Source organism: Sturnira hondurensis, unplaced genomic scaffold (assembly GCF_014824575.4).
Source record: "Sturnira hondurensis isolate 20B ecotype Veracruz unplaced genomic scaffold, ASM1482457v3 Scaffold0013800, whole genome shotgun sequence".
In the NCBI taxonomy this organism is placed as follows: Eukaryota; Metazoa; Chordata; class Mammalia; order Chiroptera; family Phyllostomidae; genus Sturnira; species Sturnira hondurensis.
In genome coordinates, this window is record NW_028086431.1 from 135,366 (window position 1) to 160,137 (window position 24,772).

Sequence of the window (24,772 nt, forward strand, 5' to 3'; positions counted from 1 at the left end):
TGCCTGGCTTAGTAGAACACACAATAATTTCAGTTCTTTATTAACTGCGGCCTACGAACCATTTTAGAGGAAAGCAAAAACGCGGGTTTGGAGGAACATGGGTGGGGGCTGGGAAGACGGTTAAAACCTGCGCGGGCCAAAAAACTGCGAGTCCGGAAAAGGGGGTGGAGGCAAAAGTGAATGATAGAGAAGATAGCCAATGGGAAGGCTGGGAACTCTCCCCCGCCCCACACACACTTCTTGCGTTTCAAATTCTAAGCTCCGTTTTCATCCGGGTCTTTCAGCCTCGTTCCCGGGCAGTATAAAGTTTGCTGTCTCCTTTGTTCGCCCTCGTTGCGCAGTAGTTCCAGCTGGTTCTTTCTTCCGTCTTGGGAGCCATTGGCCCTCCCTCGTGCTGAGCGGCTAGGAAACCCCTGTTGGGGAGCTCATAGGAGCTTGAAACCGTCGTCACCCCTACGGTAAGTGTATCTTTTCATTAGCATTTTTCCAGCCACTCTTGCCATTTTAGAATTTCGGATTATCTCCCAGGAGATGGGGCTGACGGGCGCCATTTTAAGAACCCAAAGGTGCCGACCTATTTAGTTATAGCTGAGAGTGTCGGAGGTACACAAATGTAGTGGTCGTTTTGGTTGCATCACTCGAGAAAGTTCGGCTGTTGCCTGCAGGGATAGTAGCGGAGGTCAGGGATGCAGCTGGACGAGGACATACCGCGCCACCGCGGTACCTGCATTGGGATGGCGCCAGCACTATGGATGGGCACGTGCACTCGTACACGGGGTCGTTGTTCATTTATACCTTGGAGAGGAATCCCTTTGAATTTTAGCAACCCTTGTTACGAGTAACAGTTACTCCTCCGGCCGGTGTCGGTTGTTCTGGGCTGAGTCCAAGTGTCGCCATTTTGTGTTTTCCACGTTTTTTTTTTTTTTCAAGTTTATTTTTAGAGGGAGAGAAGCATCAGTGTGTCGTTGCCTCTTGCATGCCCGCAACTGGGGACCTGGCCTGCAACCCAGGCGTGGGCCCTGACGGGGAATCCAACAGGCCACCCTTCGTAGGCCCGCACTCAATCCACTGAGCCACCCCAGCCAGGATTTCATGGGTTTTTAAAGATGGTTTTAAACTGGGTTCAGCTGCAGTCATGGAATGTTGAGCGACACAGGGTTTTCATGTTCCATTATTTAATATGAAATAATTTTTGGCACTTTGAAGTTTTTGTGACCTTTTCGGCCGGCCAAGGGCTGTGTTAAAAGGAAAGACAGAACTTGCCTCAAACTTTAAATTTCTTAATAAATTTACTGTGGACACCTATGATAAAATACAACGTTCTTGGAACAGTGCTTGGTGTTAAGGATCCGCATCTGGTCTGTGACCTTGAATGAGTCAGTCTTTAGGGTAATTAGGATGTAATTGTATTTTTAAAAGGCTGGAAATCTGGGATTAAAACAAACTTTTTCAAATATCGTGTAGCCGATACTTGACTAAAACTGCAAGGTAGATTAAGGGTAAAGGCAAAAATTAAGTTGGTCCTTTAACCAGTGTAATGGAAACTGTTATGGGTTAATTAATTTGGGTTTCCTGCCGTTGCTTAGAAAATACTGCTTTTGGTGTCTTTAGTTATTAAAGAGTAGTGGTTTCAGTAAGACAAGAAAAGTAGACCCCAATAAAAACGTGTGTCCGATAAACTTGAGGAACTTTTTCTTGGGAAGATAATACTGTATATACTCTTTTTCAGTAGACTCTCACCAGGGGGTAAAATGGTTGAAGCTGATCGCCCAGGAAAGCTCTTCATTGGTGGCCTCAATACAGAAACAAATGAGAAAGCCCTTGAAGCAGTATTTGGCAAATATGGACGAATAGTGGAAGGTGAGTTTACCTGAAAGTATTTGCTGGGCTATTTTGTAATTAAAAAGGGAAGCTATGATGAATTTAATTGCAATGATCATCTGAAATGATAATTTTGTCCTCTAAGAAGTTCTGAGCTTTGTTTTTTAAAGATTCTTTTTTTTAATGTATTCTTACTAGAATAACACTTTTTTACCCCCCAAAATAACTTTTTTTTAGTACTTCTGATGAAAGATCGTGAGACCAACAAATCAAGAGGATTTGCTTTTGTCACCTTTGAAAGCCCAGCAGATGCTAAGGATGCAGCCAGAGACATGAATGGAAAGGTGAGATTGTCTGCACACTGATAGTGTTTTACTAGTGCATAAAATAATAGCACAGCATTAGCTGGATCTGGACTAGGGCATCTCTTGAATTTTGTTTGAGTTGTGTACCTTTCCAGGATCCTGTGATTTTAGCCCTTTGTAACTTTAAAACCAGATTTATAGATTTCACTGTAACAAGAATTCAGAATATTGTGTTTACTTTATCTGGGATTTGTAAACTACTTTAGTAGCCTGCTTTTTATTTTGGGTTATTAGTTTTGGTAAGTTGATAGCTGTTCTTGTTTAAAATACTACCTACTAGTAATGCAGTGAATTCTACCATATATGCTTCAAACCATCAGTAGCAGACTTAAAGACTATTAGGCATTTTAAGTAAATGAAAAAGTAGTTTTCTTAGATTAATTAGTGAGTAAAATTTATCTGTAATTATATTTTGAGGGGTATTAGTGTTACAATGCACAGTGGCTCTGCCAGGTCTTTCTAAACATTGATGTAATTAACCACTTTGATATCATTTAGTCCCTAGATGGAAAAGCCATCAAGGTAGAACAAGCCACTAAACCATCATTTGAAAGTGGTAGGCGTGGACCACCTCCACCTCCAAGAAGCAGAGGCCCTCCAAGAGGCCTTAGAGGCGGAAGAGGAGGAAGTGGAGGAACCAGGGGACCTCCCTCACGGGGAGGACACATGGGTAATGACTTGGGCCTATCTCGGACTTGGTATATAACTTAGAACTGCAAACCTACACCATGTGTGGTTTGGTTAAGTCTTTGTTGAAAGGGGCCAGCTTTGGCCATTGAGAACACATGCTCATCTACTAAAGTGATAATGACTTGAAAACAATAGTTTTTTTTAAATAATGGAAAATAACCTATCCAGGTAGTTTTACTCTTTTGGAAAAAAAGCACTTGCAGAAAAACATTTTGATAGGCATAGGACCTTGGGCACATTAAAATTTCATATTAAAATTATGAAATAAGTCTTTGGGCATATTAAAATAAGGCTACCCTTTAGCTTTATTTTACTAGTCTATGTAGACTTCATTCTTAGTCTTGTAAAAATGAAAATTAAAGCAAGATTTCCCAATTAAACAAATAGGATCTAGCAAAGATCTTTTTACAGCTCTTAAGAGTATTGACATACTTTTCTGTTCTGTTGTAGATGATGGTGGCTATTCCATGAATTTCAACATGAGTTCTTCCAGGGGACCACTTCCAGTAAAAAGAGGACCACCCCCAAGAAGTGGGGGTCCTCCTCCTAAAAGATCTGCTCCTTCAGGACCAGTTCGCAGCAGCAGTGGAATGGGAGGAAGAGGTAAATGCTCCATTAACAGTATGTCCTATCACCATAACACAAAAGGTTGTAGAGAACAAAATATCTTGATTTACTTCCATGTCATATGTCACTTAATTACTAGTTTTCATTGCCTGTGTCTAAATTCACATTTTAATTTTTTTCTTTGGGTATATTTTAATGATGATTGTTTTTCCTTAAGCTCCTGTATCACGTGGAAGAGATAGTTATGGAGGCCCGCCTAGAAGGGAACCCCTGCCTTCTCGTAGAGATGTTTATTTGTCCCCAAGAGATGATGGATATTCTACTAAAGACAGGTAACAAAAAGTAGTAGCTTTGTCTCATTTAATAATTAGTGTTGAAGGGAGGAGGAGCTCACTAAAAGTGTAAACCAAGTTATTTTTATTTTTGTAGCTATTCAAGCAGAGATTACCCAAGTTCTCGTGATACAAGAGATTATGCACCACCACCAAGAGATTATACTTACCGTGATTATGGTCATTCCAGTTCACGTGATGACTATCCATCAAGAGGGTATAGGTAAATAACTTCCCCTCGTGGTTTTGCTGTGAAATTTGATATTCTGGGGCTTACAGGTTTTTCTCTTTAATTTAGTGATAGAGATGGCTATGGTCGTGATCGTGACTATTCAGATCATCCAAGTGGTGGTTCCTACAGGGATTCATATGACAGTTATGGTAAGATACTGGTTTAGTGTCTTTGAATATCACCAGCTTGAGTTTTTAGGTTCATGAGCCAGTTTACTAGGCTGTGTGGTGCTTGCTTTTAAAGGGATGTTTGCTTGCTTTTAAGGGGATAACTATAAGCTGGGCTTTTCCTAGTTTTGTGAGGGGCTTTTGTTTTTTCTAATTTTTTTTGAGGCTGTTTGCTTGCTTTGGAGGGGATTTTGCTTGCTTAAATTGGCAGCCTTATGTGTTTTCCCCCAACAGTGAAAGTACAATTTAAAAATTTTATTAACAACATCAAATGTTTACCATTACAATATGAAGGAAAGTCTACAGTTCAAAATTGCAACTTATCACTGGAAAGTGGCTGAGTGTCTACTATAAAATAACAAGCTGTCTGGAATATCCTCTTGAAATACACACCGTCTTCAGTCTTTTCAAACAAACATTAAAACCCATCCATTTCCATATCTCAGCAAATGAGCAAATCCCTGTTAATGGCCAGCAATGGCAGAGTTTAAAACCTCCCAGTTGAGAAAGTAAACGTTTAATACAAAAATTCTGTAAATTCAGATTTAAATGTTGTATATATACAATTTATAGTGTTGCCATATTACCTGACCATTGACCCTGCAGGTAACTCACGTAGTGCTCCACCTACACGAGGGCCCCCGCCATCTTATGGTGGAAGCAGTCGCTATGATGATTACAGCAGCTCACGTGACGGATATGGTGGAAGTCGAGACAGTTACTCAAGCAGCCGAAGTGATCTCTACTCAAGTGGTCGTGATCGGGTTGGCAGACAAGAAAGAGGGCTTCCCCCTTCTATGGAAAGGGGGTACCCTCCTCCACGTGATTCCTACAGCAGTTCAAGCCGCGGAGCACCAAGGGGTGGTGGCCGTGGAGGAAGCCGATCTGATAGAGGGGGAGGCAGAAGCAGATATTAAAAACAAAACTTTGGACCAAAATCCCTGTTCAAAGAAACAAACAAAAAGTGGAACCTATTCTGTCATAACTACCCAAGGACTACTAAAAGAAAAAATTGTGTTACCTTTTTTAAATTTCCTGTTAAGTTCCCCTTCCATAATTTTTATGTTCTTGTGAGGAGAAAAGTAAAACATGTTTAATCTTAAGGCATTGCTTTCTTACAAGCAAATGTTAAATGTGTTAAGGCTTGACTTGTGTACTAGTGTTGTAATTTTCCAAGTAAAAGTGTCCCTAAAGGGCCACTTTCTAATTTTTTCCCAGTAAATGAGGCAAGCAATTCTAAGATTTTCTACAAACATCTAGCCATCTAAAATAGAAAGATGAATCCCTCAGCCTATACAAACAAGCTAGCTATTAGAGGGTGGTTGGGGTATGCTACTCTTAGGATATCATACTGTCATCAAACTAAAATCTCAAATGTTCTCAGTATGAAAAACCTGAGATCAGATGCTTATGTAAAAAAAGTGCTATTCACCCAGTAAACCCAAAACAAATGGATAGTGCTGGCCATATTTTGCCTTTCTGACATTTCCTTGGGAATCTACAAGAACCTCACCTCCCCTTTCCCCCTCCCCCAATAAGACCATTTAAGTGTGTGTTAAGCAACTACAGAATACTAAATAAAAAGTTTGGCCAAAACCAACCATGAAGCTGCAAACGGTGCTTGCTCTTACTGTTTCAAATTTTTGCAACTCTGTAGTGTCTCACTTTTAAGGAACAGCTTGATTGCAAAGGAGAAAATAGATAAGCAATGAAGTTATCTCCAACTTCTCAAAGGCTTATGACTTCTAAAAAGTGAATCTATCAGCATTCCACATCAGATTTAAAGCATCAAATGCCTGTGAAACAGCAAAGATGGTAAGCAAAGCAAACTAGTTTTTCCGTCTAAGTCGAAATTGAACACTTCCTCATAGTACAGTGAAACATACTGTACCTCATGGCAGTGGAAATGCTTTCTAGATTAAAAAAAAACTTTTGGAAAAGCAAAGTGTTCTGTAGCACATTAGAAGTCTTACAAATTCAACTCTTGGATTTCTTTTTTTTTAAAAAGCATGTATGACACTTAAAGGCCTTAATACAACTGTTTACCAATACCACCTGGGGCTTGGGAGGGGGGTAACTTTTTAAGTATTTTTGATGAAGACCTTTAAACATGCTTCATATATTTTAACATTTTTCAAATTAGACTTTTAGTCAATATAGGAAATGGCTTGACTTTGGGGTCCTCCTCTTCTTACCCCTGTAAGCCATTGTAAACTTGACATTTAGTTGGATGCCTGACTTGTTTTTAGTTCTGTGAAACTACACTGTATGGAGAAAATCTATTGCAAGTGGTCTTTAAAAAGCAAAACCTGAGGCAACATGACCCAGGTCCAGCCACGGAGTTGAAAAAGATGCTCTTGAATATAGTAAACTTGAAGACCTCCAACTAAAAATCCTTGTACTGCACTTATTCCTTCAAATAAGTTATGTCCGTTCAACTTATGGATTTAACATGGCAGTGCACCATTGGAACAGAATGAGAATCCATAAGCCATGCAACTTACCCATTTAAGACATTCCAGTCCATTCCAAGCCAGTGACTCTTCCACCAATTAAGAGAAGTAGTAGAACATGAAATACGTTAAGCTGCAAGTCTGAACTTGCCTTTTCTTTCTGGCAAAGGGGGCAGTAAGTTATAGGCAAGTTTTGAAGAATTTCCTTAAGAAAGATAACTAGTTATGTATTTAATTTTTACAGGTTGAGGATTATGGTCACAGAATGCTGATTTATTCACACTAGATAAACCTGGCAGCAAGAGAAATCAAATACTAAGGTAAGTTTTGAAAGCAGAGGCCTTTATAGCTATAAGTACTATAGTTTTGCTACTTTGCATGGCTGGAATATTAACAAGTTATCTATAAAAGGGATAATTTTAACTTGTGGATTAGGAGAATCAAGTAATGTGCGACACCTTGCATATTAAACATTGGTTTGAATGTAGGATGAAGTTATTTTAGACACAAGTATATTTCCATTATGGCTCAGTCATGCATGACTCCACTATTTTTGAATTTATAAAATCTGTTAGTACTATGTTTGCATAAGCAGTTGTTGAGTAGAGGTAACGAACTTCATGCTTTGGCACATGAACAAAATTTTCTTGTACCAGGTTCGGACTTGCTCCTGGGCATTTTGTAAAAAAAAAAAAAAAAACACCCTTTTTATTATTACTGCCTGATGGTTTGCAGAGCCACAGTACAGTCCATTAAAGGCAGACTAGATGCAGCTGTTACTAAGCTCCCCGTTTGAGTAACAGTTCTATTGGTGTAATGATATAATTAACATAGTCTTGATATTACCAAAGTGACCCTTACTGGAATTTTACTGGGTATTTATGGTTACTCTTGAGAGCTTAACAACTTAAAGCAAATGCATTGTTGTTAACTATTTAAAGAATAGGTAAGGGGGTAGTAATTTTCAGCTTAAAACATGTCCTGATGTGATCGCATGCTTTTCATTTTACAGAGTTGTTGAAGCAGAAGAATGCTGATTGTGGATAAGGCACAACAGTTGCATAAGCAGTGCTCATCATTGGTTTGGTGCAGGCAATAGGGGTTTTTTTGCCTTCAAGGGTTCTTTGTGGGTCTGAGGAAGGCATCAGTGTTGGTTAGCACTCTTAACTAGGGAGTGGTAGTTACTTAAAATAAGTAATGATTGACCAGGTGGAGAAAGGGGAGTAATTAAGGAAATTAGTAAGTGGAGGTAGTGAGGAAGTTCTTCTGGTTCTTTATGTAGATTTTATAGCTTTGGCTTTCATTTTGTTTAGCTAAAGTCATAGGAACAACTCTGATTTACAACTTCCTAATTGTCAATGTCAGAAAGTTAATTAGAAAATGAAAGGCATCCATGGTATCTCTATCCAGTAAAGTGTCTGATTTTCAGCAAGTGAAACACTTCCTGCTGTTTATCCAGAAGTGGTACATAGTCATAAAACAAAACTAAAGGGAAGAGTCAATCTAGAAACTTAAGTAACTGGAATCATGGCTAAAATGATTGAAAGTATGTTTAAAAACTGGAAACAAAATCGGATCATTTGGCTTTTGTTTAAACTATTGATTTTGTAAGCCTACTTTACCCCTACCTCCTGTCTTGGAAACAAATTGAGATAAAACATCATGTTGGAGATTAGAGCCAATAGTATAAAAGCTATTGTTCAGAGGAAACATTTGAATTGTTGGGTTAGAAGAACCAAGTCAACTTGAGAATTTTTGCATAGCAAGATAGCAGTACTATCATGTCCAACATTTGCGATTGTGGAGAATAATCCAAAAAAAAGTAACCCTCACTTGACACTCTTAGTCACAGACTCTGAGGGTATTGACCAAATTTAAATTGCTCTTGCACTTACATAAACGTCTTCGATCCTAGAATCTAAATTACTTGGGTTTATGCTTTTGGCTCCTGAGGTTTTATTTAGATACCTTGATGATAGTGTAGAACATTGAGCATAGTAAATATGAATGTTAAATTCAAATTAAGAAGTATGCTTAAATGCCCAGACAGCTGTTTGGCAAATAGTTTATTGACCCAGCAGACTTAATTCCGTTCTCATTGGAAAAGAATTGGTCTTGATTCTTCTGGCTTTATACTGGCTGTAAAAGAAACAGAATGATAGTGTGTTCTTTGTTTAGTTGAATATAAAACGTAGGTATTATAGATCACTTTCCTCTTTTTGGAATGTTTTGTATTTGAAACTTAATAAAACTTAATATGCATTTTTGTGGCCCTGGTTCTTTCTTACTTTTTTGCAATAAGGACTTTATTTAGGCTTAAGTATGACATTAACATGACCCCTTCCCCCCAGGGTAGTTCTCATTCCCTGATGACACTTGTACTTATTAGGGAACATAGTCACTTAAGGTACACTTTTCCTTTATTTGGGCAGTGAGCTTCAAGTAGGCATCAAGGTAGTTTGGGTGATTTCATTTAATCCTTAACCCTGAAATGAAATGGTAGCAATAACTACAAAATCTAAAAGCTAAAATAACAAAGATGTCCTGTAGCACTTTTAAACTTGCTTGCATTTTGGTCAGGTAACTCAGTTTGGCAGTGAATCCCACTTTGGACAAAGTCCTTCAGCATTGCTGTTGATCCAGTACCCGATTACTGTTGCTGTAATGGCAACTTGGGTTTTTGGCTCTTATCTCCTGTTATACATACATCTGACTCCTGATGTTTAATGCCACAAAATGATTGATAATTGTTTTTATTCGAGGGAAAACCATGGGTTACGGGTATCCCTGTTCCCAAGATCTATAGAGCATTAGGAGGGTAAGGTGAGCTAGCTAAGGCTGAGTAGGAGGATTGTGATTGGTGTAATGTTAGGTTTCTTTGACAGGTGTTTCCTGTGTATGTAGGCTGACTTGAGCTTAGACTTGTGACATGGGCCAGGCCACTGGGGCAGCTTCCATTTTTTGTGGTTCTAATATACATTAATTTTACTGACACACAAATTGGGTTTTGCAGTTGAGCAGAACTTAACCACATGGAAAGGGAATATTAGAGCTGAGTATTGTTCTGTGAATAACTTCAACCCAAAACCAGTTCCAGAGAAATTTTCATCCCATTCAGTAAGCTCATCTCCCACCCCCAGAGAAGCAACCACCTGATTTCTATCATTAAAATTTTCTACATATTTAACTCCATATAAATTAAATCCTCCATGACTGTATTTTTTACGACTAGCTGCTTTCTGTTTTTTGAGATTATGTGGTGTGTTCACATTTTCATTACAGTGTACAATTCCAGTGTATATATGTCATGGTGTATAGTTTATTCATTCTATTGATGGACATCTGAGCTGTTTCCAGTTTTGGGCTATTGAGACTAAAATATTTCTATTAATATTCTTGTACAAGTATTGGACATGATTTTGTTCTTTTGGATCAGTATCTTGGAGTGGAATTGTTAATAGGGTAGATGATGTAATGTATGAGAAACTGCCAGTTTCCCCAAAGTGATTGTACCATTTAATGTTCTAATACTAATTTACAAGAGTTCTGGTTGCTTTCCAACATTGTTGCTGTTCTATTTTAGCCACTTTAGTGGGTGGGTGGGATGGAATCACTTGGTGATTTGATTTTATTTTTAAAGTTTTATTGAGTTTAGAGGAAGGGAGAGAGAAACAGCTTTCCTGTTTCACTTATTTATGCATTCCTTGCTTGATTTTTGTATGTGCCCCAACCAGAAATTGAACTCACAACCTTGGTGTATCAGGATGATTCTCTTAACCAACTGAACTACCTGGCCAGGGCTATTTTTAAGTATAGTTAGTAAACAATATTAGTTTCATTTCAGGTATATAATATAGTGTTTCAGTATTTATATAGCTTAGGATGTGATCACCAAGTCTAGTAACCACCTGTCATGCAAACTTAAACACAGTACTGATTATATTCACCTTCACATCTTTTTTATCCATTCTTCCTCTCTGCCTAACCACGTAATTCTGAATTTTTCTTTTGTTTAGGGTTTTTTAAAGATTTTATTTATTTTAATTTTTAGAGAGGGAAAGAAACATCAATGTGCAAGAGATACATGAGTCAGTTGCCACTCACATGCCCCCAACTGGAGACCCGGCCACCAACCCAGGCGTGTGCCCCAACCGGGAATTGAACCAGGGATCCCTTGGTCTGCAGACTAAAACACCCAGTCCACTGAGCCACACCAGCCTGGACTGTTTAGGTGTTTTTAAAGATTTTTAATTTATTGTTAAGATAGGAGGGGAGGGAGAGAAATTGACAGGATTGTCTCGTGTATACCCCTATCCAGGGACCTGGCCTGCAACCCAGGCATGTGCCCCAACTGGGAAAGGAACCAGCAACCCTTTGGTTCACAGGCTGCTGCTGAATTCACTGAGCCACACCAGCCAGGGTCCTCTTGTTTTGTTTTTTACTTTGTACTTGAAGTGAAACCATAAGGTATTTGTCTTTCCATTGTAATTTTAATTTGCATTTTACTGATGACTAATGTTGAGTGCTTTAAAAACCTGGGGTGATTTTAAATTAAAAGAAATTGCAAAATTAGCTTAGAGTTCCTATTTCATTTAGTTTGCGCAGATTTTTAAAATTTTTATTATTAAAGATTTTATTTTTAGAGGGGAAGGGAAGGAGAAAGGGAGAGAAACATCAGTGTGTGGTTGCCTCTCACGCACCCCCTACTGGGGACCTCGCCTACAACCCAGGCATGTGCCCTGACTGGGAATTGAACTGGTGACCCTTTGGTTCGCGGGCCAGCACTCAGTCCCCTGATTCACCAGCCAGGGCTCACCCAGATTTTAATGTTATGTAGATACGGTATATTTGACAAAACGAAGAGATTAACATTGGTTTATTATTACTAACTAAAATCCAGATGGTTCAGATTTCACAATTGGTCCACTACTTTCTGTTCCAGGATCCAGTCCAGAATGTCACATTGCATTTCATAATGGACAGTTTCTTATGTTATTAGAACCATCTGCTTATCATCACAAACTGTTCAAGTCTTCTCCATTTCAAAAATTGTCTTTTCTTTAAAGATTTATTTATTTTTAGAGGGCAAGGGACGGATAAAGGGAATCAGTTGCCAATCAGTTGTCTCTCTGCAACCCAGGCATGTGCCCTGACCAGGAATCAAACTAGTGATCTTTCACTTTGCAGGACAGTGCCCGGTTATCTGAGCCACACCAGTCATGGCTTGATCATCTTTTTAAATATTCTGGATAAAAGTTCTGTCAGATATGTGTGTTGCAAATATTTTTAGTCTTTTTAAGCTTACAACAGCAGTAAATATTGTCACAATTTCTCTGGGTCAGGAATTCAGAGTCAACCTGGCTGGGCAGTTCTGCTTCAAGTGTTATTATTTTTCTTGATGAGCAGTTGAAGTCTAACTCATCGAAATTGTGTGGTTATTCTAGTGACCTATGGAAACTGCCTACTTGGAGGTCATTATGCTTTTTTTTTTCTATCTTCTACAAATCTGGTGGCATTTTATTGAAGTTAATGATGTGACATTAGTTACTACAACCATACAGGTTTCAGGCGAACAACTCAATAAAAATATCTGCATACTGCATTGTGTGTTTACCACCCAAAGTCAAGTCTCCTATCCCCATTTACCTCCCCTTTGCCCACTTTCACCTCCCTCAACCCCCTTTGCCTCTGGCTGTCATTGAACTGTTGTCCATGTTTCTGTGTCTAAAACTAGTACAAGGCCATTGTAATCAAAACAGCCTGGTACTGGCATAAAAACGCATTATAGATCAGAGCAGAGCCTAGAAATAAACCCACACTTTTATGGTATAAACATTTGACAAAAGAAACAAGAGCATACAATGGAATAGAGACCATCTCTTCAGTAAATGGTGGTGGGAAAACTGGACATATTAAAAAAGTGAAACTAGACCACCAACTTACACTATACAAGAATAAACTCGAAATGGAATAAAGGCTTAAGTGTAAGTCATGAAATCATAAAAATTCTAGAAGAAAACAGTAAAATCTCAGACATTTCTGGTACCAATATTTTTGCCAATGAAGGAAAAAAGACAAACGGAAAAGCTTTTGCACAGCAAAAAGAAACGAACAAAGTGGAAAGGCAACCCACTGTATGGGAGAACATATTGCCCAATGGTACATGTGATAAGGAATTAATTTCCAAAATATATAATTTCTACACAACACCCAAGAAGACAACCCAGTTAAATGGGTAAAGGACCTGAATAGACATTTCTCCAAAGAGGACATACGGATGGCCAATAGATATGTGAAAAGATGCTCAATGTCTCCAATCAGAGATGCAAATTAAGGATACCACCTTATAATCCATTTTACGTTAATTTTTTTAATGGTAAGATAGGATTCGAAACTTATTTTTAAATACATGGATATCCATTTATTTTGGTATCTGTCAAAAAGACTACTCACTGATACCAAGTTTCTTTGTAAGAATCACATAGAATGAGGTACATTACTTTCTTAATATTCTACCTTTATTTTGATTACTGTAGCTTTGTAGTAAGTTCTGTATAGATACTAATTTTGTAAGTTTTCTTCCTGCAGAGTGTTTTTTGCCTCTTGATGTTAGTGCTGTTTTTTCCCTCTACTTCAACTCCATCTTCCATGTTAGAATCTTTCCTAAAAATGAATGGAAGTTTTTGGTTTTGTGCTCATGATTATAAGAATACTAAATTCTAAACTCTGAGGGCTTTTTGACTTTGAGCTTAACTGTGGGGGTTGTTTGTTGGTAAACCCCTGCCTTTGTTTTTCCTCTTGGGTTAGTAAGATTCCTCAAGGAAGTCTTGGCCAAATTCCTGTCTTGAGGGTCTAGATTTTTACTAGCTCAGGATGGAGGGTTGGGGTTTTAGTTTATGTTTAGTAGGAGATCACATGGCCTGTATACCTGCACATGTAATATGCTCCCCACTCCAGCAGCTCGTGTTGACTGGGAACTGCTGTCATGATGTTAAGGTAGAGGATGATCTCAGCAATGTGGGGGCAGGAGGAAAAGAGTACAATTAGAAATTTCTCCTGGCATCTCGGTAGTGGTGCCTGCCCCTCTACCATTTTAGGCCACTCTCCCCTGAACTTTACCCCTGCTCCAGACACTTTAGGTGATACAGACTGAGTTCAAATTCACTCCAGTTTTACCATGTGTGTAACCGTAGGCAAGTTTACTTAACCTGTCTATATTTGTTTTCTCATCTGTGAAATGGGGAGGATAATATATAATAGCATTGGCTGGGAAGATTGAGTTAATAGTGTCTGTCACATGGTTAAATGCTACATAAATAGTAGATTTCATCATCTTCCAATTTCTTCTTTGTCATCTTCAGGGCTGGAATTGGGGAGGGAAGCCTGCACCTTATGTGAGATCAGATTCTTGTCAAGGACTGAAAGTCCCTACTGCAAGCCAAGGTTTTTCCTTTTCTCCTGAGTCATATTCCTCAATTTTTTTATACGTTATTGTGATTAATCTACTCAGGGCTTTTCTCATTTTATTTTCACTTTCTATTTACATTCCCCTACTCCTCAGTAATAACCGTTCTAATGCTTTAAGTGTATTTCAATTTGTGTTTTTACTGATTGCATAATAATACATTATATGCATATATTTTAAATTTACATTTAAGTAAATGGTATGGTATTATATTTATTGTTTCTTCTAACGTCATCACGTTTTGAAGATTTACCCATATTGCAAAATATACACCTAGTTGATTCTAACCATGCCATAGTATTCAGTGGTGTGCATCCTCCATTATTTGCCCATCTACTCTGCCGGTTGGTATGTAAGTTATTTTTCCTGGGTTATATATTACTTGGCCACCTGGAGTATGGTGAAATTTGACCCTAGTTGTGGGTCTAGTGGCATTTTAAGGTGGTTGTGGAATGTGGATGCTAGTCTAAGATCTTAAGACTAGCATCCACATTCAAGAAATCTGCCCCAGGGGAGGTCATCGCAAGATTTTTGAAAATTATCTTAAAATGAAGAAGAAGCAGAAAACCTGAACAGACCAATAACAGCTAATGAAATTGAAGCAGTAATCAAAAAACCCAACACATAAAAGCCCTGGACCAGATTTCACAGGAGAATTTTACATTCTTGTGTCTATTGGCCATCTGTATGTCCTCTTTGGAGAAGTGTCTGTTCAGGTCCTTTGCCCATTTTTAAATTGGGTTGTTTTGGGGGGGGGATGGGTTGAGTATTGTAAGTACTTTATAAATTTTGGATATTAACCCCTTATCAGATGCATTGATGAATATGTTCTGCCATTTTGTGGGTTGTCTTTTTATTTTGTTGATGATTTTCTTTGCTGTGTAAAAACTTTTAAGTTTGATGAAGGTCCATTTGTTTATTTTTTTCTTTTGTTTCCCTTGCTTGGGAAGATATACCTGATTAAAAAAAAAATGCTACAAGCAATGTCCAAGATTTTGCTGCCTATGTTTTCTTCTGGCAGTTTTCTAGTTTCAGGTCTAACATTTAAGCTTTTGATCACTTTTGAATTTATTCTTTTTTTCTTTTTTCTTATTGTTGTTCAATTACAGTTGTCCTCATTTCCCCCCATAACCTTCCCCTGCCCTACCCACTCCCCACCTCCCACATTCAATCCCCCACCAACAGTTTTCTTTGTCTATGGGTCCTTTATACATGTTCCTTGATTTGACCTTTTCATGTATGGTGTAAGAAGGTGGTCTACTTTCATTTTTCTACATGTACCTATCCAATTTTACCAACATCATTTATTGAATAAACTATCTTTAGCCCATTGTATGTGCTTGTTTCCTCTGTCAAATATCAATTGACTATAAAGGTATGGGTTTATTTCTGGTCTCTCTATTCCATTCCATTGATCTATATGTCTGTTTTTATGCCAGTACCAGGCTGTTTTAATTACTATGACCTTGCAGTATAGTTTGATATTAGGTAGTGTGATTCCTCCCACTCTATTCTTCTTTTTCAGAATTGTTGTTGCTGTGTGGGGCCTTTTGTGGTTACATATAAATATTTGGAATATTTGTTCTAGTTTTGTGAAATAGGTCATTGGGATCTTCATAGGAATTTTGTTGAATCTATAGGTTGTTTTGGGTAGTATGGACATTTCAATGATGTTAATTCTTCCTGTCCGTGAACAGTGTGTGCTTTCACTTATTTGTATCTTCTTCAATTTCTTTCTTCATTGTCTTATAATTTTCTGAGTACAGGTCTTTTACATCCTTGTTGAGGTTTATTCCTAGGTATTTTATTCTTTTTGAAGCAATTTGTGAATGGGATTGTTTTCTTAATTTCCCTTTCTGTTAGTTATTTGTGTATTAAAATGCCACTGATTTCTGAATGTTAATTTTGTATCCTGCTACATCACTGAATTAATTTATCAGTTTAGTAGTTTCTTGGTGGAATCTTTGGGGTTTTCTATGTACAATATCATGTAATGTACAAATAAAGACAGTTTTACTTCCTTTCCAATTTAGATGCCTTTTATTTATTCTTCTTGTTTGATTGCTGTGGCTAGGACTTCCAAGTCTATGTTGGATAAGAGAGGTGAAAGTGGGTATCTCTGTCTTGTTCCCAATCTTAAGGGGGACAATTGTTGTTTTGTCCATTAATGTGATGCTGGCAGTGTCTGTCATATATGGCCTTTATTACGTTTAGGTATGTTCCCTCTATTCCCACTTTGCTGAGAATTTTTATCATAAATGGTGCTGGATTTATCAAAAGCTTTTCCTGAATGTATTGATATAATCATATGGGTTTTATCCTTCCTTTTGTTTATGTGGTGAATCACATTTATTGGTTTGTGAATGTTGAACCATCCTTGCATTTCTATAATAAATTCCACTTCATCATGGTGTATGATCTTTTTGATGTGTTGCTGTATTCAGTTTGCTAATATTCTGTTGAGGATTTTAGCATCTATGTTCATCAGGGATATTGGCCTATAATTTTCTTTCTTATGTGTTTATCTTCAGAAAGATAAACACAACTGATAAACTCTCTGTGTTTATCTTCAAATAGTTTGAAAAGGAGAGGTATTAGTTCCTCTTAGAATATGTCATAAGATTCACCTGTGAAGCCATCTGGTCCAGGGCTTTTGTTTGTTGGTAGTTTTTCAATTACTCTTTTAATTTCATTAGATATAATCTGTCTATTCAGGTTCTCTGATTCTTTCTGACTTATTTTGGGAAGATTTCATATATCTAGGAATTTATCCATTTCATCTAGATTGTCCAATTTTTTGGTATATACTTGTTCATAGTATTTTCTTATATTCCTTTGTATTTCTTTGGTGTCCATTGTTATTTCTCCTCCATTTCTGATTTTATTTATTTGGGTCCTTTCTCTTTTTCTCTTGATGAATCTCGCAAAAGGTTTGTCAATCTTGTTGATCTTTTCAAAGAACCAGCTCTTGGATTCATTGATTTTTGTATCATTTTTTAAGACTCTATTTCTTTTATTTCTGCTCTGATATTAATTATGTTCTTTCTTGTACTCACATTGGGCTTTTATTTGTTGTCCATTTTCAATTTCCTTTAAGTGTGAAATTAGATTGTTTATTTGTGCTTTTTCTTGGTTTTTGAGACAGGCCTGCAATGGTGTGAGTTTCCCTCTTAGCATTGCTTTCTCAGTGTCCCACATATTTTGGATTGTTCATAAGATTTTAGGCAACAGAAGTCTTATTTCTAGGCACTGCAGGGCAACAATTGATAAGGGAGGTTCAGAATGGCTTCAGGATTCACTATTGTCAGTTTCATCTGGGTCTAAATAGATGTCTCCATTCACATGAGAAACTTAATGAGACCAAATTCAACTCATAATTTAGCACTCTGTCCAGTTGATTTTCAGGAATATCAGACCTGCAGCTACAAACTTATGAGCTGAGAGTTAATGGAGTTAAGTTTGTAATTTAATATATATATTTAAAGAGAGAGGAAGGGAGAGACAGAGCAAGAGAACATTGATGTGAGAGAGAAATATACATCAGCGACCTCACATATACTCCCCAACCAGGGATTGAACCCACAACCCAGGCATGTGCCCTGGCCAGGATTTGAACCTCCAACCATCTGGTGTATAGGATGATGCTACAAACCACTGAGTGGCACTGGCCAAGGCTTGAGCCTGTAATTGTTTTCTTTGTAAGCACTCAAGTGATTTCAAAAGAATCCACTCACCACCAGTCTTTATGGTCATCATTACTGGTACAATGGTTAATTACAGCAACCACTTGGGCTCTCAAAGTACATGCTTCAGTTGATATGTCTTGATTTATTGTGATGCCCCTGCATGCCATGGATTACTAGAATCTCTCTTCCCATTTACAAGGAGCACTGAGCTCAAACCTAAAGTCATGAACAAACCAATCCCCAAATCCTATTTTGGGGGTCTGTCTTCAGTTGCTACTCTCTAAGGTCTATCTCCACATCATCCGAGTTTGGGTCCAATCAGGAGAGAGAAACCACACAGTACTTAGAACAGGGGAGGTTTGATATAAAGAATTTAACATGGATAGGAATAATGAAGTGATACTTAGAGGTAAAAGGAACTCAATATTGTTCCTGAATTGTACTAGATATATTAATAGAAGAGAAAAATATATAATCAATAATTCCAGGACCAAGATGGAGTACTCAAGGACCCCCTACTCTTTGATAGAGCCTCATTCCCACTCTACTGCCTTAAATATAGACATTGTTGGAGAGGTGTGGATGTGGCCTCTTGAATAAAGGAGTCACTAGTGTCACACTCACAGAACTTGCTAGAAATCTGTCCTTCAGTGTACTGGAGAAGGCTGTTCACAGGGAGGTGTCTCACCAGAAGTACTCAGCTGTAAAACTGTCCCAGGCTGGGATGAGGATTGGGAGATGCTGGGGAAGCTGCTACCCACTGCATGCAGGGAGAAGTGGTGAGCAATGTTTAAGAACCTGGGGATGGAAGAAACAATCATCACAGCAGGAACCAGACATGGAGAAGACGAAAAAGCAGATACTGCAAGAGGCAGCCAAGCAAGCACACCAGAATCGGGATGTAAAATTTTTGTTCTTCCTGCAATGTTTCTGATGCCCTTTATTGACAAAACCTAAGGTGATACTCTGATATAAGAAATTTATGTATTTTGGTATTCATCCCAGCTCCTGAACCAGCTCTGGAGTGGTAAAGTAGCATCTTTGTGGTAGGGACAAATATCAAATTTGTCCCTAGTTTTTGAAATAACTCCAGAGTGACACAGGTGAAAAGAATGTTTTTTTGTTATTGAGAGTTCCTAAGGAATGGGGAGGGCACAGGGGACAAGGGTTGACAGAGGAAATGATTAAGTGATTAGAGACTTTCGGCCTCACCCCTGACCTCAGACAGGGGTTGAATTAATCACCAATGGTGAATTATCTAATCAATGGTAACCTTGTAATGAAGCCTTAAAGAAACTAACCAAAAGAATTTGGAGAATTCCCCAGTTGAACACATAGGGTTGCTGGGAGGGTGAAGTGCCCAGAGAGGGTATGGAAGCTCCCTGCCCTTTCCCCATACTTTGTCCTATGTGTCTCTGATTTGGCTGTTCCTGAGTTGTATTCTTTATAACAAATGAGTAATAATAGTAAAATGCTTTCCTTGAGTTCTGTGAATTGTTGTAGCAAATTATCAAACCTGAGGAGGGGAAGGTGTGAACTGATTTATAGCAGATCATTCAGAAGCACAGAAGGCCCAGACTTGTGATTGATATCTTAACTGGGGGCCATCTTCTGGGACTGCGCCCTTAACTTGTGGAATCTGATACGAACACCAGGTAGATAGGATTGCAGGCCACTCGGCTATTATAGAATAGGTCAATGTGGGGAAAAAAAACAACAAACATTTGGTGGCCAGAAGTATTAAGAGTAGTACTAAGGAGGGAAAAGTTTCTTTTTTTAGCCTAATATGCCAGCTGGCAATGGAAAATTATTTAATGGGCTGAGATTTGTGCCGGCTGGTGTGGCTCAGTGGATTGAGTGCTGACCTGTAAATCAAAGGGTTGCTGGTTCAGTTCTTGGTCAGGGCACATGCCTGGGTTGCAGGCCACATCCACAGTAGGGGGCATGTGAGGGGCAACCCCACATTGACATTTCTTTTCTTTTTTTTGCTTTTTAAAAATATTTTATTGATTATGCCATTGCAGTTGTCCCATTCCCCCCCTTCATTCCTCTCCACCCTGCACACCCCTCCTCCACCATTCCCCCTTTAGTTTATGTTCATGTGTCACAAGTTCTTTAGATTCTATATTTCCCATACTATTCTTGCCCTTCCCCCTGTCTATTTTCTACCTACCGTCTATGCTACTTATTCTCTGTACCTTCCCCCCCCCTTCTCCTCCTCCCACTCCCCAGTTGCTAACCCTCCATGTGATCTCATTTTCTCTGGTTCTGCTCCTGATCTAGCTGTCCTTTTAGTTTGCTTTTGTTTTAGGTGTGGTTGTTAATAACAGTTTTCTGTCCTTTCACTGTTCATATTTTTTATCTTCTTTTTCTTATATAAGTCCCTTTAACATTTCATATAATAAGGGCTTGGTGATGATGAACTCCTTGAACTTGACCTTATCTGAGAAGCACTTTATCTGCCCTTCCAGTCTCAATGAAAGCTTTGCTGGATAGAGCAATCTTGGCTGTAGGTCTTTGGATTTCATGACTTGGAATACTTCTTTCCAGCCCCTTCTTGCCTGCAAGGTCTCTTTTGAGAAATCAGCTGACAGTCTGATGGGTACTCCTTTGTAGGTGACTGCCCCCTTATCCCTTGCTGCTTCTAGGATTCTCTCCTTCATTTGAATCTTGGCTAATGTAATGATGATGTGCCTTGGTGTGTTCCTTCTTGGGTCCAACTTCTTTGGGACTCTCTGAGCTTCCTGGATTTCCTGGAAGTCTATGTCCTTTGCCAGACTGGGGAAGTTCTCCTTTATTATTTGTTCAAATAAGTTTTCCACTGGTTGCTCTTGCTCTTCCCCTCTGGTACCCCTATTATTAGGATGTTGGAACGTTTAAAGATGTCCCGGAGGTTCCTAAGCCTCTCCTCATTTTTTGAATTCTTGTAACTCCTCTTTTTTCTGTTTGGTTATTTCTTCCTTCCTTCTGGTCCACCTCCTTGATTTGAGTCCCAGTTTCCTTTCCATCACTATTGGTTTCCTGTGCATTTCTCTTCATTTCAATTAGTTTAGCCTTCATATGTTCCTCTAATTTGTTTTTTTTAAGATTTTATTTATTTTTCATTAGAGAGGAAAGGAAGGAGAGAAGGAAAGAAACATCAAGGTACGGTTGCCTCTCGTGAGTCCCCTGCTGGGAACTGGCCCACAACCCAGGCATGTGCCCTAACTGGGAATCGAACCGTGATCATATGGTTTGCAGGCCCACGCTCAATCCACTGAGCCACACCAGCCAGGGCTGTTCCTCTAATTTGTGACTAAAATCAACCAGTTCTGTGAGCATCCTGATCACCAGTGTTTTGAACTGTGCATCTGAGAGGTTCGCTATTTCTTTTTTGCTTAGAGTTATTGGCTCTGGGGCTTTGAGTTCTTCTTGAGCCATATTTTGGACTGTTCGTGCCTGTTATGTATGAGGAGTGGAGCCCTAGGTGTTCACCAGGGCGGGGCAACTCAGTTGCTGGGTTGTGACACTGTATGTGGGGGCGGGGGTCAAAGGAAATCAGTGGCAGTCCCCTTTGCTGCCTCCCGTCATTGCAGCTACAGGGGCCTGCGTGGTCCGTCCCTCTGTGCGTGAATGGGCAACCGGGTCAGCCCGTCGCCCTGCATCCTCACTGGGTCCGCCCGATGCTACCCCGGCTGCCTGGGCACCTAGGGTTGGGGGATCTTTCCTGCCTGTCCCTGCTCTGCTGCTGGCTCTGCCCCTCCTACCAGTCTGGTTGAAAGGTTCATTGTTGTCGGACTTCCTTATAGTTCAATTTTCTGTTCTTTGGCTGCATCTTTGTTTACTAAACCTCTGTTGTATTCAAACTTGGTTGTGGGAGAAGGCACAGTGTTTCCACCTATGCCTCCATCTTGGCAGAAGTCTTGGTTGCGTTTTTTGACTAAAACTTTGTTGTCTTTAAACTTGATTGTGCGAGGAGGCACAGTGTTTTCACCTATGCCTCCATCTTGGCTGGAAGTCCACAGTGACATTTTTTTCCCTCTCTTCCTCCTTTCACCTCTCTCTGGGAATAAATAAATAAATAAAATCTTTTTAAAATTATTTGAAGGGCTCAGTTTAATTTTCTTTTTTTTTAAAAGTATTTTATTTATTTTTAAAGAGAGGTAATGGAGGGAGAAAGAAAGGAAGAGAAACATCAATGTGTGGTTGCCACTAGGGACCTGGCCCACACCCAGGCATGTGCCCTGACTGGGAATTGAACTGATGACCCTTTGGTTTGCAGGCCAGTGATCAATCCACTGATCCACATGAGCCAGGGCTCAGATTTATTTTCATAGAGCAAGTAAAAAGTGAATTTGGAGCTTAAGGGTAATGCTGATCTCATAAAGTAAATCAGGAAATGTTTACTCTCTTTGCTGAAAGAGTATGTTTAGGATTGGTATTGTCTTTTACCTAAAAGATAGAAATCACTAAAAAAATTTGGTCCTGGAGTTTTCTTTGTAGAAAGATTTTTTTTATTGCAAATTTAATTTTTTGAGTAGATAGAAATCTATTCAGGTTTTTTTATTTGTGTGTGTGTGTCTCTGACAGGCAGGATTCCGAAACTGTCCCCCAAATTTCCCTTCCTAATTTCCAGTACTGTGAATATGATATGCATTGTTGGAACCACCCTGCCTGATTTCAGAAGCTATAACCCCCCCATGGCCAAGGCTGGATAAGAGACCTTGGGACCATAAATTACTAAGGAGACAAAGCTTATCTCCCTGGCAGGGGTGCCACCTCTGCCCCCTTTTACTTCACCCTACTTGGCCCCAGGTGGATGACTGGTTAGCCAATAATGGGTAAGATTCCTCAAGGGAGTGATGACCTAAGACAGGTGTGGTCATGAAGGGGCCCTCAGGGAAGGACTTGGGGGTTATAGAAAAAGGGGGTGATGGATGCTCACCCCTCAGCTTTGACATAGCCTGAGTCCTCAGTCTGCCTGCAAGAAGTCTCCTAACCTCTTGGCTGCCTTACATGCCCTGCCTGACTTAAGCCTGAAACAATGCCAGAGGGTGGTGCAGCCCTGGGCAGGAACCGGTGGTTCCCCAGGGTGATCAGGCCTAAGAAAAAGTGCATAAAATCCTGTGAAACATACTGTGCTAAGATTGTCCTCAATTTTCTGATAGGGGTCCAAGCATAGAATGAGTTTCTTTCCCAAAGTTTTATGGCCCTTTAGCTATCGGACCCTGACTCAGAATAAGCACTCATAGATCTTTATATGTTATCTGTTGTTTGATCATTACTGCCTGGCAATGAAGAATGAAGACCTTCCTTGAGGTAATTCTCCCAGAAAAGCAATAAAAGCCTGTCCAGGCAAGGATAGGGGTGCTCTCTCACTCAGACAGTGGCCATGCCATGCCTTTTTGTCCACAGGACTTCTGGAGTCTGTGTGAATTTGTTCATTGCATCTACAACACCTTGGATACCACTGGCCAGAGTCCCCATCGATGTGTTATGGTCATGGTTATGTTTTATTTTACATGGTGAAAGGCATTTTGCAGAAATAATTATTAAGGTTACTTATAGGGTGACTTTGAGTTAGTCAGAAAGGAAATAATCTGGAAGGCCTGATGTAATCATATGAGCTCTTTTTTTTGAAGATTTTATTTATTTATCTTAGAGGGGAAGGGAAGGAGAGAGAGAGAGGGAGAAATATCAATGTATGGTTGCCTCTCATGCATCCCCTGCCAGGAACTGGGAACTGGCCTGCAACCCAGGCATGTGCCCTGACTGGGAATCGAACCGCGATCGTGTGGTTCGCAGGCCCACGCTCAATCCACTGAGCTACACCAGCCAGGGCCATATGAGCTCTTTAAAAGCAAAGATTTTTTTTTATCCCTGATCACTGTGGCTCATTTGGCTGGAGTGTTGTCCCATAGCCAAAAGGTTGTGGTTCGAATCCTGGTCAGAAAACATGCCTAGATTGTAAATTCGGGTTTATTCCCTGTTTTGGGTGCATATGCTCCCCCGTCTGGGCACATATGGGAGGCAACTAATCAAGGCTTTTTTTTTTTAATTTATTTAACTTTTGTTCAAGTACAGTTTTCTTTCTTGTATTCCCAGCCCCAAGGCTTTTATCTCACATTGATCTTTGTTTCTCTCCCTACCTCTCTTTCTAAAATCAATGAAAAAAATGACCTCAGGTAAGGATTAAAAAAATATTTTTTCTGCCCTAGCTGGTGTGGCTCAGTGGTTTGAGCACTAGCATGCAAACCAAAGGGTCTCCAGTTCGATTCCCAGTCAGGGCACAAACCTGGGTTGTGGGCCAGGTCCCCAGTAGGGGAATTGTGTGAGGCAACCACACATTGATGTTTCTCTTTCTCTCTCTTTCTCCCTTTCTCTCTCTAAAATAAATAAATAAAAGATTTTTCTCAGGCTGGTAACAAAATGGGAAGTCAGAGAGATTTGCAGATGAGGAGGATTTAATGTGCCATTGCTTGCATGAAAATGGAGGGGGATATATCTTCATGATCAGGGAACATTACCCTGTTTTGTTTATTGAGGTATCTGAAAAGCCTTAAAAAAAAGTGTGGCACAGCAGACATTCAATAAATATGTGTTGAATGAATGCATACACTTTTCTCTCCATACTTATCATCCGAAAATATCTCTACCTAACACACTTTAACTATGTTGCATATATCCCCAAATATACTGCCCATGGCTACCCCAAAGAAGGATAACCCAAAATTTTGTGAATAATTGTATTCAACTCCCAGGTGCAGAAAAGCTCTGGGATCTTATCTTCATATTCTCTAATATATGGACTAAACATTCTATATATTAAGTGTTCAGAGGAAACAAGAGTATGATACAGCAAAGGACAAAATTCAAGTGAAGATTACAACCTTAAGTAACTGGTTGCAAGGCAAAATTAGTACTCATACTCTTCTTTCTAAAAGATCCATTTTATATTTCCTGCATCTCAGTTAACTTAAATATTTATTCCTGAGGGGATTTAACACTTGGTGAT

At 39.2% G+C, this 24,772-nt stretch overlaps 1 protein-coding gene and 1 non-coding gene across 4 annotated transcripts; both read left to right on the top strand.

The window, feature by feature from the left end:
• Positions 1-274: 274 nt before the first annotated feature.
• On the top strand, positions 275-8,889 carry RBMX (RNA binding motif protein X-linked). Of its 3 annotated transcripts, none has more exons than XM_037061993.1 (11): positions 275-458; positions 1,730-1,860; positions 2,059-2,165; positions 2,685-2,856; positions 3,327-3,479; positions 3,661-3,775; positions 3,855-3,998; positions 4,074-4,156; positions 4,781-5,989; positions 6,872-6,947; positions 7,640-8,889. In XM_037061993.1, the coding sequence occupies exons 2-9, from the start codon at positions 1,752-1,754 to the stop codon at positions 5,089-5,091; spliced, it is 1,194 nt and encodes a 397-aa protein (XP_036917888.1). In that variant the 5' UTR covers positions 275-458; positions 1,730-1,751; the 3' UTR covers positions 5,092-5,989; positions 6,872-6,947; positions 7,640-8,889. The 3 variants fall into 3 exon arrangements, with proteins under 3 accessions (XP_036917888.1, XP_036917887.1, XP_036917889.1); XM_037061992.1 differs by having other exon boundaries at positions 1,733-1,860; XM_037061994.1 differs by having other exon boundaries at positions 277-458; positions 1,733-1,860; positions 3,873-3,998.
• LOC118998092 (small nucleolar RNA SNORD61) lies at positions 1,912-1,979 on the top strand. Its single transcript, XR_005068804.1, has one exon. It is a non-coding gene; the product is annotated as a small nucleolar RNA SNORD61 (small nucleolar RNA).
• Positions 8,890-24,772: the final 15,883 nt, after the last annotated feature.

Bases quoted from the DNA above. Each gene is read 5' to 3' on its own strand.
- RBMX (XM_037061993.1), top strand. From the start codon at position 1,752: ATGGTTGAAGCTGATCGCCCAGGAAAGCTCTTCATTGGTGGCCTCAAT. The intron at 2,857-3,326 runs GTAATGACTTGG...GTTCTGTTGTAG, and splicing joins CTCACGGGGAGGACACATGG to ATGATGGTGGCTATTCCATG. The intron at 3,999-4,073 runs GTAAATAACTTC...TCTTTAATTTAG, and splicing joins TATCCATCAAGAGGGTATAG to TGATAGAGATGGCTATGGTC.